This window comes from Cynocephalus volans, chromosome 7, assembly GCF_027409185.1.
Source record: "Cynocephalus volans isolate mCynVol1 chromosome 7, mCynVol1.pri, whole genome shotgun sequence".
In the NCBI taxonomy this organism is placed as follows: domain Eukaryota; kingdom Metazoa; phylum Chordata; class Mammalia; order Dermoptera; family Cynocephalidae; genus Cynocephalus; species Cynocephalus volans.
The window spans coordinates 62,735,315-62,748,736 of record NC_084466.1 but is presented as its reverse complement, the minus strand read 5'-3'; the positions used below and the strand labels follow the sequence as shown (position 1 = coordinate 62,748,736).

Genomic DNA, 13,422 nt, shown 5'->3' with positions numbered 1-13,422 from the left:
TTGTATACATATGCAGATATTTCTGAGAATTAATTCCTAGAAATGAATTCGTTGAGTCAAAGGTATGTGTGTTTCTAAATTGATAAATATGGCCAAATATTTATCATATAGAAGCTGGACCAGTCAGAATTTTTAAATTTTATTTACTTTTTATTAAAGCACATTTTAATATAATTAACATGTACAAATCTTAATTGTACAATTGGATGAATTTTTACATACACACTACACATCTGTGTAACCACCACACAGATTAGTGTACAAAATGTCTTTACCTCACGAAGCTATCTTAAGCCCTGCTCTGTTCAATACCTCCCACCAAGGTAAATCCTTTTCTGATTTCTTTCATCGTAGATTTATTTTGCCTGTTCTTGGAACTTTTATAAATGGGATCATACAGTATGTATTCTTGGGTCATACAGTATGTATTCTTGGGTGTGTGATTTCTATGTCTCAAAATTATTCTGTGAGATTTATCCATTCTGTGTGTAGTTGTAAGTTGTTTCATTCTTAATGCTATGTAGAACTCAACTATGAGAATATATATCTATTCCACTGTTTGTGGACATTTGGATTGTTTCCAGTTTGGGCTATTAGGAATGAAGCTGATATGAACATTCTTTTATATGTCTTTTGTGGACATAAGTAGTCATTTTGCTTGGTCATGTATAGGGTATCCTTCCATTCATTTAGCTTTAGTGGTCATAGGGTATCCATACATTTATTTAGTATTAGTAGATCATGGCCAAATAGTTCCAAAGTGGTTAAACCAATTTACACTTCTGCTAACTGCATCTGATTTGATTGCTCTGTATCCTGTCAAGGCTTGATGTTACACCTTTCCCTCATGTCATACCATTTCCCTACTGAATAATGGTGTTGAGTTCCTTTTTATATGCTTATTGTCTGTCTGAATAGTCTCTTGCGAAGTACCAATTCTTTGACCAGTTTTTAACTGGGGTTGCTTTTCTTGATTTGTAGGAGTTATTTACTTAGAAATCTTTCTTTTAGTGGAGTATAGGTATTGCAGATATATCTCACAATCTGTGGCTTGCATTTTTACTCTCAGTGGGTGCCCCCCCCCCTTTTTTCAATACAACAATAAGTGTTAATTGCATAGACATCTGGGGTCAACTGGGAGTCAGGCATATCTGCTGTACCTGACAAAGCTCAATCACAGTTGGGGGTTGGTCAGCTGATGGCCAGGATGCCTATGTAGTTACTATTTCTGGTGCTCTTTGTTCTTTAGTGTAGATTCATCTTTCATCTTATACCATTTTCTTTCTGCCTGAAGGACTTCCTTTAGTATTTCTTGTAGTGAGGGTCGGCTGCAGGTGACTTCTTTTCAGACACACAAAGTTGAAAGTCTTTATTTTGTCTGCTTTTTTGAAAGATATTTTTGCTGGATATACAATTTTACCCAGTTTTTTCCTTACTGATAGTTCAGATGGTCCTTTACTTAACAATAGTTCATTATGATTTTTTGACTTTACCATGGTGCAAAGCATTTTTGATGGTACTAAAGCAATACATATTCAGTAGACACTTTGAGTATCCATACAACCATTCTGTTAATCACTTTGAGAATAGCATTCAATTGTTAAAAGAAAAACTTTAGACAAATTAACAGTTTAATTGAGCAAAGAACAATTCAAGAATTGTGCAACCCTCAGAATGAGAACAGATTCAGAGTGACTCTGCTGTTGCCACTTTGTTGGTTAAGATTTATAGACAGAAAAAGGGAAGTAACATATGGAAAATGGGAATAAGGTACAGAACAGTTGGCTGCCTGTAATTGGCTCAGACTCAGCTACTTGTTACAAGAGTGGGTTATAGTCTGCTTGCACATTAAGTTAGGTTATAAGAGTAGGTCTTTTATTAATTTCTTCCATGTCTCTACTTAACTTTTTGAACATATGAATACAGTTATAATAACTGTTTTAATCTCTTTCTCTGCTAATTTTAATGTTTGTGTTCTGGATTAATTTCAATTGATTTTTCTCCTCATTATGGGTCATGTTTTCCTGCTTTTTTGCATGCATCATAATTTTTGATTGGATACTAGACATTGGAAATTTTACTTTGGGTGCCGGATATTTTGTATTCCTATAAATGTTCTTGAACTTTTTTTCTGATAACACAGCTAAGTTAAGTAGAAACAGTTTGAACCTTCATGGTCATGTTTTTAAGATTTATTGCGTATGACCAAACCAGTGTTTACTAATTACTCTTCACTACTGAGGCAAGACCTTTCTGAGTATTTTACCTAGTGCCCCATGAATTATAAAGTGAAAACAAGTACTATTCATGACCCCATGTGATGATTAGGCACTCTAATCCTTTTGGGGGTGGTTCTTTCCCTGCCCTTGGGTAGTTTCCTCACAAGTATAAGCTGATCATTCATCTGCTAAATAGTTCAGGGTAATTCTCTGCAAGTCTTCAGAGTTCTCTCTCACTCTGCAGCTTTTTTTCTCTGGTACTTTCGGCAAACTCTAGATGTCTTGTTCTCTGGAGTCTCAGCTCCGACTCCTCAACCTGGAGTATGCCAGATTCCACCTGGGCTCCCCTCTCTGTGGTCTGGAAACTCTTAAGGCAGTAAGCTAGCACATTTGTGCTTACTGCTAATTTATTTCCATCTCTCAGGGACCACTGTTCTTGCTGCTTGATGTCCTGTATCTTCGAAGCTCTTGTTTCTGAATTTTGTCTAGTTTTTTGGTTGTTTCAGGTAGGAGTCTAAATCTAGTCCTTGTTGCTTTATTTTGGACAGAAACAGAATTTCCTAATGGTGTCTTTTGATAAATAGAAGTTCTTAATTTTCATAAAGTTTAGTTTATCAGTCTTTTATTTTTATGGTCTGTACTGTTTGTCTTCTGCTTAAGAAATCTTTGCCGTCCTGAAGGTCATGAAGCTATCTTTCTGTGTTCCCTTTTAGAAGATTTGTTGCTTTACTCTCCCCATTTATGTCTAGTATTAATTGTTGTACATAGTGTTGGGGTTGAGGTCTTTTAAAAAATTTTCCATATGAATTACAGTTGATCCAGCACTAATGGTTATACTGTGCAAACACCAACTAAAAATAACCAGGTATAACAATGTTAATATCAGACAAAATAGATGTTAAAGCAAGGCATATTGTTAGAAATAAATAGGAGTATTTCATGTTAAATGGATTAGTGCAACAAGGAGACAACGATCTTAAACCTATATGTATCAAATAATAACTTTAAAGTATGTAAAACAAAAATTATTGACTGTATCAGAGGAGAACTAGATAAATTCAGAGTGGAAGATTTTTAACACACCACCATTTGTAACTATTAGAAAATAATATGTAATGTAAGAGAAGATTTGAACACAACCAATGTCATCTAGGATATTATTATACCCAACGAATAAAGACTGTACATTTTACCAAAAAGATTATAATACAATTATTAAAAAATTTCAAAGGGCTGAAATAATTCATACAAAACAATTTTATTCTGACCAAAGTGAAATTAAACCATAAATCAGTAACTAGAAAAGCCTCAAATGCTTGGAAATTAAGCAACACACTTAAATTATCAGTTACTAAATTGTTCTCAGCCAACAAGGAATAGAAAATAATCTCTTTAATCTAATAAAGGATATCAACACTTTACAGCCATATCATAATAATGGTGCAGTACTGATAACAACCCCCTGAGACTCGGAACAAGAGAAGTGTGTTTGTTATTACCACTTTTATAAATGAATATAGCAAGGGTGCCAAATACATATAAGATCAATATTTTAAAAACCAATTGTATTTCTGTATACTAGCAACAAACAATTAAAAAGTGAAATTTAAAAAGATATAATTTACAGTAGCATCAAAAATACCAAATACCAGGGCCGGCCCGTGGCTCACTTGGGAGAGTGTGGTGCTGATAACACCAAGGCCATGGGTTTGGATCCCTATATAGGGATGGCTGGTTAGCTCACTTGGGAGAGCATGGTGCTGACAACACCAAGTCAAGGGTTAAGTTCCCCTTATTGGTCATCTTATTAAAAAACAAAAAACAAAAAACCCCCCAAATACCTAGAAATAAATCTAACAAAAGATTTGTGTAAGACCTCTACACTGAAAGCTACAAAACATTCAGAAAAATTAAAGGCCTGAATAAATGGAGGGATATCTAAGGGTACTTCAGAAAGTTTATGGAAAGGTCATATTATCTTTTAATTCTAATTTTTCCACAAACGTTTTGAAGTTCCCCCATATAATATTTATGGACTGGAAGACAATAATTATATTACTTCTCCCCCAAATAAATCACAGTTGAAATTTCAGGGGCTGGCCGGTTAACTCAGTTGGTTAGAGCTCTATGTTATAGCACCAAGGTCAAGGGTTTGGATTCCTGTACTGGCCATCTGCCAAAAAAAAAAAAAAAAAAAAACCCAGCAAGTTTTTTGTTTTTTTCCTCAGGGGTAGGAGGGAGATTGATAAGCTTTAAAATTATATGAAAGTTCAAAGGATCTAGAACAGCTAAGAAAGAGTAATGAAGATAATGTGGTATTGGCTGATGTATTGCAGGGGCCTCAAATCTGAGAAGGCACTCCCTGGGTGTTTGCCTATTCCAGAAAACTCACCTGGTTCAATAGGTAGAGACATCAGTTTATTAGGCTAATGGGAGTTGTGGTGGCTGGCCAGCTGGAAATCCTTGCCACCATGGGTACATACAATAGTTATATAGTGAATAGATCAAAGCAGAGATGTAAATCATTTGCATACTTATATGTAGACCCTCACCTAGCTCACATAACTCAGAGCACACAGGAGATCTGGCTGAATAGATAAGTTAATCCACTGGCTACTCTCTTGGCGCCAGAGCACTTTAACACCAGTTTGCTAATTTACTTAGGGTCCCTGCTTCCATTTGTCTTAAAGGGTAGTTTCTCGGAGGGAAGGGGGATCTCTGGTATGCACAGGGGGGAGGAATAGGTCTATGTCTAGCATTTACCCTACAGCCTAGGATAGACAGATAAATAGAATAGAATGGAGCCCACAAAGAGATCCACTGATAATCACCTGACATATGGTAAATGTAGCAATATAATGCAGTGGGGAAAGGATAGTGTTTTGAACAACCTATTCCTTTTAAACTTTTTGTGCCTGTGTATTTAAAATGTATCTCTTATATAATATGTAATTTGGTTTTATGTTTTTATAATCCAGACTAAAAATCTTTGCCTTTTAACTAGTACTTAGTTTGTTTATATTAATGTAATTCCTAATATACTTGAATTTTTATCTACCATCATCCTTATTTTTTTTAATTTGTTCTTTGTTCCTTTCTTGCCTTCTTTTGGATTGGGTCTTTTAAAAATATTCTATTTTCTTTTTTAGCTTTTTAGTTATATTCCTTAATCTCTTCATTTTATGTATATCTACACTTTTATGTATATTATACCTTATTGTAACTATTTTCAAGTGTTGATTAAATAACCTTTTTCTTTCAAATGATTGTCAAGCAGTAGTATAACAGAACTACTCCCTCAAAAGTTGGGCAGAGTGCCAGTACCAAAATACTCCTTTCTCAGTGAAGTCTTGTTGATCTCATCAGTTAAGAAATATCCTAGGGCTGACCCCGTGGCTCACTCGGGAGAGTGCGGTGCGGGTGACACTAAGCCAAGGGTTGCAATCCCCTTACCGGTCACAATAAAAAAAAAAAAGGAAATATCCTAACTCATTGCTTATTAGTGAAAGGTGATCATTCAGAAGCCAGCTGTAGTCAGATGCTGTAGGAGCAAGACACAGAGAAGGCATCTGTAAGTAGGAGCACAAGGAAAGTGGCATCTATGCATTATCCTTAGGGGGACAATGGGCCAGAGGCAGAAACTGTACCTGTTTTACCTGTTTTACCTGCAGTGACACTGATGAGTACATAACCTGACATCTATGGATGGACATTAGAGATTGTTCTATGGCTCTCTGCAAAATTTGGCGAGAGAGAGAGAAAGAGAGAGAGAGAGAATGAGTGTGTGTGTGTGTGTGTGTGTGTGTGTGTGTGTGTGTGTGTGTGTGTATACATATATGATTTTTGGAATGAGATTCTCTAAGGGTTATGGGGATCCTAAAAGGATTAAGGATTAAGAACCTCTGGATTGCAGAAATAAACTGAGTATGTTAGTTTAGCAAATTATTTAGAAAATGTTATGATGATAACTGCCACCTGTTAAGGGCTCAATGTGTTACCTTGCTCTAAATACATAAATAATTCTCTTACTTAATTCTGTCTGTGTTCCTGCGATTCCCGTTCTACAGATGAGGGAGTAGACAGGCTCAGGGATATTAACATTGTCTAAGGGGCACAGCTATTAAGTGGCACAGCTATTAAGTGGCACAACTGAGATTTGGACACAGATTTCAAATCTCCGTACTCCTAACTGCAGCCTCCATTATTAATAAAATGTGAATTTTGCCTGATAAATGGCAAATTGGAAAAGCATACTATGTTTGTGAAAACTCAGTCCCACCAAAAGACACCTTATATTATTGCCTACTGAAAATACATTGATGGGGCTGACCACTTAGCTCAGTTGATTACCAGTACTTGGTCAGCTGCCAAAAAAAAAAAGAGAGCAAACCTTTTTATAAAAATTTTTTCCCCCCTACATATAGTTTAAATCAGAAGATGATCACATAAGTACTTGAAGTGATTGTAATGGTTGAGAGGGCACTTAACTTTTGAGTTGGCTGTGAAATTGTGCTAGGCCTGTGACCTTCCTGTAAAGTAGAGAGAATAGTACCTGTCTAATCTATTTCAAAGGGTTGTCATGAAGGTCAGATAAGGCAGCGTATTTGAATGCTTCAGAAACTTTAAGGCTTCTTAGAAATGAGTAGATGAGAGCTAACATAGTTTATAAACTCTAAGAAATGCTTTTGTGTACAATAGAAATGAAGGAATGCTGCCAGTTAAATTGACCTGCTGATGATTGTGTAACACAGCCCAATTTCAGAGGGATTAAAATACAGGTGGAAATGTGCAGCTCAGAATCAATAAGGTGTGGTATATTGTGGGGTGTTGTCCTTTTAAGGTTCTACCATAGACTTCTCTGTCTTTGGAAGCCACTGAATTTCTTTTATTTTGGTCTCTTTCATGTACTATACTGGGCTAAAAATGGTCTCTTTGACAGCTAGGTTTCTTTTGCATTCAGTAGTCTTTCTCAAATTTTTCTTGGAAAATCAGTGCCTTTTACATTAAGAATTGCACTTTTCTTACTCCAGCAAGATGAAAGGGATGTCCAGACACTCACAGATGGCAAAGATCAGAAGTCCTGGCAAACATCAGAAATGGAAAAATGATGGTGTAAGACAGAGAGCAGTCACTGGATCAAGCAATCACTTGTGTGATGGGAAGCCTGAAGGTCCACCTGAGGCAAATGCAGATCCTCTTAGCGTTTTGATAAACAGTGATTCTGGTAAGTGAAACAGGAAAATAACATTATTATAAGTGTACAGATAATGATGGTGGAGTTGGTTATTCACAGCCTTGTTTGTGGAGAGTTAAATGGCAAATATTTAAAAATGTAGAGTCATGCTTTTGTTTTCGTTTTTAATAGTGTCTTGTCCAAAACCTCATTTCACAACATCTTTTCTGTGTCTTGGGAGCAGGTACATGGGCCGGGCAGGCTATGGGAGAAAGATTATATCTGTTGGATAATTTCCATAGTGTGATGTAATCTTTGAAATTTTTAAAGATTGTTTTGAACGTATTAATGCTATAGATTGGAATTTGCCCAATTACGTGGATTTTTTCCTCCACCTATAAAGCAGTAATTCCAATGGAAGCCAGTAATATTTATGCGACTGAGCACAAGCATGATCTCTTTGGGCAAATAATATTAACTCATTGTATTTGAGTAATACTGTTCTTCCTCAGAGCATAGAATATAATTATATATGCTTATAGTTTATCCTAGAATTCCCTCTAGAACTTATAAGGCAAGTTGATTCTTGCTTATAAGTTGAAAAATTAAAGCAGCAAAATGCTGCTGTCACGTGTGGACATCATTTAGCCTCTAAGACTCCATTCCCCTTCTGAAAAATAAAACCGTATATGTAAATATTTGCATCAACTTTCCCTGCAATAACATTGTGAGGTTTTATCTGATTGCATGTGCTTCCTACTGTAAAGGATTACATGAAAATTATTAGTGAGTGGACTGATGTTACATTGTAGGCTTGATTGCGGGCTCTGTTCAGCTTTGATGACAGTGGCTTCTATGATAATCACATGGCAAGTTATTGAACTTATGGATGGTAGGAAGTGGGGGGATAACTAATTTGTTGACTGAATTAGGACAGAAAAGAATCTTGGCATAAGGGAATGTTGGGCTAAGTATAGTAAGATAAGACTTCGTAGGAATAATAAATTATCTTAACACAACTAATACTTATTCAGTAATATACTTTCTGTATTCTGTATGCTTTATATATATTGACTCTCTTTCTCATAACAACCTTTTACGTATATGCTGTTGTTACTCCCTTTTTAGAAATGAACACGTAGACTAATTTACCTTAGTCATACTGCCAGTTAGTGCTGGAGCCAGAATTTGAATTTAGAAGACTGGCTCTGCTAGTACACTTGAGTCTTGAGAAACAGTGGTGAATTCTTCCCCTTCTTATTGGTAGAAAACATTCAGTTGGATTCCTAGGAACAGTTGAATGAGAGATCTCAAATAATTTTATTTTGGTTTAAGCGTCAAAACCTCTACCTATACTGAGGGTCGAGGATGGGAAACAAACCTGTTTTGAAGGTCAAAGATGAGAACATAAATCTTGAATATAAAAATCATCCATGTAAGCTATAAATTTATAATTTTGTACATTAAAAAATTTATAGATTTTTATAATATCATTCTCCAAGGAAATAAAAATACCAACGATCAAATTATGGTAGCTTAATTTTGTAGGAAAGATGCCTTTTAAATTTATGTTATCCTTTACCTGAGATTTCCTCAGAACTTTGATATTTCCCAGATCAATGTTTTAGACCATAGGTTCTTCAACTTTTCACTTCAGGTATAGCTGCAGAAAACTGTGTACCACTTTTTTCACAGGCCCTAAGTATTCTCAACATCTCTACTCTCTATGTCTTCCACTTGTCTGGAGGCATCTTCCCTTACTTTGGGCCATAGCCAGCCTACCTTATGATCTAGTTATTCAGGTTGTCAGTGGCAGGTCAGCATTGTGATCACATGGCCCAGTGTTCTCACTTGGTAGTTGACACTTTTCACCACTAAGCTCACTTTAAGAATAAAGTTCTCCCCCTACCCCCCAAAAAGAATAAAGTTCTCCCAATTCCATTTATGTTTTGCCTTTTTCTGGCTCAGAACTTAATCCAGACACCAGTATTCACCTTTGAGATAAGACAGCGGTTCTGGAGTATCTTTATAAAACCTCAGGTCATGCTTAGAAAGTCATTGCCTGAGCTCACCTCTTTATTGTAGTTGGTGGTATGTGTGCTTTCAGTAATTGTGCAGCTGCTTTGAATTAGAAATTGACTTTATTTTGAAGGGAAAGCCTTTCATTTGGAGTCTCCCAGTTTATCAGTTTTGAGTATGGCTTGTCACTAGATTTCCTTACTGTTGCTGTATTTTTTATTTTCTTATGTATTCTGCTGACTAGCCTACTAGCCTGTTCAAGATTTTTATTTTTTATTTATTTTTAAAATTTTTATTGATTCAGCAGATCCAATTGTAGTTTTTTTTCTTTCTTTTTAAATCTTTTTTTGGTATCTCCTTAGTTAAGACCCAGTTCATTTTGTTGCTGTTTATATATATATATATATAAACAAGTTTTATGGCTTTCCTAGCCTGTAGTCTTAAACAATAAGTCTATTGTCTGTGACTGAAGTGCCTCAGCATCCATAAAACAGAGACAATCCAATTTGTTAGTCATTTGTTATAATGTAAATATAGCTATTGTCATAGAACACTGGGACATCATTCTGACTGTGCTCTGACATAAGCTAGGTTCGCTGTTGTTCTAAAGGTTCATGTTAAAGTGAGAAAAAGCTAGGTTCGCTGTTGTTCTAAAGGTTCATGTTAAAGTAAGAAAATAAGCTGGCAGAGCACATCAGCTGTTTTGAGTGCCCATCAGTAAATGTCTTCTTTGAGAGTTGGAGACTGTATAAGCAAAGTTCCTATTTGGGGGGGGTGTGTGTGTGACTTTTTCAATATATAGCATTTTCTTTAGGAGACTTAATTATTAAGTTTCTTGGGGCTAGAGCATATTTATTAATTACTTTGGTGGTTTTAACATATGTCCAAAATTCTTTGGTATTTCTTATTGAGTTGGAGGTTAATTCTTCCCTTGAGTGTAAACAGTAACTTTATAGGGGAGAAACCAGGCAGACCACCAAATGATTAATGTTAACATCACCAGTAATAAGTCATGTTGATATCATGGACCTGTGATGTGACGAGAAGGGCACATCTCCTCTGTGGTATTCTTCCCAAAAGTCCATAGCCTCAGTCTCATCATCAGAAAGGAAAGACAATCCCAAACCGAGAGACATTCTATAAATTCCTGACCAACAGTCTTCAAAAGTGTTGAGTTGATGAAAGACAAGGAGAGACTGAGAAACTGTCACAGATTTGGAGAAGTCTGAGTCATGAAAACCAGATGCAGTGTGGTATGGTGGATCCTGGAATGTCAAAAGGACATTAGTGGAAAAAACTGGTGAAATTACAGTATAGTCTGTAGTTTAGGTAGTAGTATTGTACCAATGTTAATTTGTTAGTATGATAAACGTACTGGGTTATGTAAGAGGATAACATTAGGGAAGCTGGGTGAAGCGTGCACGAAAACTCTTTGTACTACTTTGCAACATTTGTGTAATTGTTTCAAAATAAATAGTTTTTTTAAAAAAAAGGAAGAAGGGAAAAGGGACTATCAATAGGACAATTAAGGCCTTGCCCTCCGATTCTTAAATTGAATTGTGAGGAACAGTCTTCTACAGTTTATTTCCCTTTGTTTTTAATTTTTTAATTATTTTCTGATTATAAAATACAGAAAATGTGGGAAAAAACTGACAAGCACAAAATTAAAAAAAAAAAAACTTTCTTGACTTACAGACAGCCACTGCTCACATTTTGTTGTATATTTATATTCTTCCAATATTTTTTCTTTCTTTCTTTTTTTTTTTAAATGACCGGTAGGGGGATCTTAACCCTTGACATGGTGTTGTCAGCACCACACTCTCCCAAGTGAGCTAACCAGCCATCCCTAGATAGAAATCTGAACCCGTGGCCTTGGTATTATCAGCACCACACTCTCCCTAGTGAGCCACTGACTGGCACTCTTCCAATATTTTTTCTATGCACATGTCTTTGATTTTTTAAATAAAAATGGAATCATGTTATTTTTTAGAAAAAAGAAGGATCTTTGAATCCATGAAGAACTAGGTTTCTATCTTAGCTCCACCTCTTACTAGCTCTATTATTCTGTGCTAGTTAACCTTTTTGAATTCATGCGACAATTTGTTCTTCAAATATTTGTTGAGTACTTACATACTGTTCTAGGCTCTGAGGATACAGCATTGAATAGAGCAAAATCCTTCTGTCCTGCAGCTTACATTTTGGTTGGGGGAGATACAGTAAACAAATATGTAATATGTTGGGATAATAAAAGCATCTGGAAGCTGAATCAAGTTGAGTAAAAAAGGGAATGATGTTCGGAGAAGGGGGTGTGCTGTTTTATCTGGAGTGATCAGTGAGGGCATCTTGATAAGGTGACATTAAGACATGTGAATGAAGTGAGGGGCTGATACCTGAGGGGATAGCAGTCTTGGCAGAGAAAGCAGCAAGTGCAAACACCACGGGGGAGAGCATGCCTCCTGTGGTCAGGGAAGAGCCAGGTTGGAGTGGAGTAAGCAAGCACGTGATAGGATTTAAGAGACGAGAGGAGGGCCAGATCAAGTAGGGCCTTGTAGACAAGGAAAGGTCTTGGGATTTTACTCTGAGGTTGAGCACAGAAGTGATGTGGTCTGATTTATGTGTTTATGAGAATAGACGATAGGGAGGGATAGGCAGGGTCATATCAGGGATGTCTTTTAGGAGGCTGTTAGATTTGTCCAGGCAAGAAATGTTGCCTTGGACTAGGGCTGTGGTGGAGGTAGTGAGAAGAGGTATACAATTCTGGAAGTATTTCCAAGATAGGGCTGACAGCATTTGTTGATAGATTAGATATGGTATATGAGAGAAAGAAAAGTCGTGGATGATTGCTAGGTTTTTGACCTAAACTCAAGAAGAAAGTGTTGGCATTTATCCAAATGGAGAGTACTGGAAGGCATGCTCTGCGTGGAAATCAAGTGTTTGATTTTGACAGGTTTACATTTGAGATACCTGTGTGACATCTAAGTAGATGAGCAGTTAAGATTATTCAGGAGTTTAGGAGAAAATTGAAGCTGGAGGTATAAATTTGTGATTTACCAGCACATAGATAACATTTTAAGATTTTAGATAACATGAGATCATCTAGGGAAGGGGAGGCATAAAGAGAAAGAGGTCTTTCAGAATTGGATCTGTGGGCACTCCATAATTTTGGAAGTTGGTCAGTTAGGAGAATTCAGTAGGGAGACTGGGAAAAGAGAGCCAACTGAAAGGATTCTGGAAGCCAAGCAAAGAAGGTGTTTTTTAAAAGCAAACCATGATTACGTCAAATGCCGTCTCTAAGTTAAATATGATGAGAACCACGAAATAACCTAAATTTGTCAACACAGAGGACACAAGTGAAGTTGTAGAAAAAGTGTCACTGTTGTGGTAGGCCTGAAAGACAGATTGGAATAGATTCTGGAGTAGGACATAGAGCTTTAAGGAAATTTCAGGACAAGATGATTTCCCTGGTAAATGATATCAAGTAGCTATTTGGAGTTTTGCTGCAAAAGAGAACAGGAACTGGTGTTGTAGCTAGAAGAAGACATTATTAGCATTATTATTGGCCATAAAAACATTTTGATAGGAAGGCTTCATTTTAAGAGGAAGACTTTATATATCTGTAGGAGGCATTCTAGCTCACTAGTTAAGAATTGGGATTTGGAGTCAGCCAGGATTTAAATTTGACTCAACTATATAGTTATGTTACCTGAAGGAAAAGTTACTTGTATTCTCTGAATTTTGATTCATCTCCTGTAATTAATAATAAAAGTCATTATTCATTAAATAATAAAAGAATTAAATTGTATCATGCTTTTAAAGAGCATAATTTTAACTGTTGTTATACTTTTTGGTACTCCTTTTTGGGTCTTGGAAGGAAATGCTATAGTTTGGTCTTTGATTATTCAAACAATGAATGAACAGTCTCCATACTAACATTGTGGTAGATTTCTGCTTAATGCACTAGTAATTTAAATATGTAAACAGCGTATTTTCTTTTCTCTTTATTAAACCAGC

At 36.1% G+C, this 13,422-nt stretch overlaps 1 protein-coding gene across 1 annotated transcript in view; it reads left to right on the top strand.

The window, feature by feature from the left end:
* Window positions 1-13,422, top strand: part of NUFIP1 (nuclear FMR1 interacting protein 1) — a 40,051-nt gene that overhangs the window by 18,316 nt on the left and 8,313 nt on the right. The window contains exon 7 of the mRNA XM_063102293.1: window positions 7,250-7,443. Coding sequence (XP_062958363.1) covers window positions 7,250-7,443 — 194 coding nt within the window. The remainder of the gene's footprint in view (window positions 1-7,249; window positions 7,444-13,422) is intronic.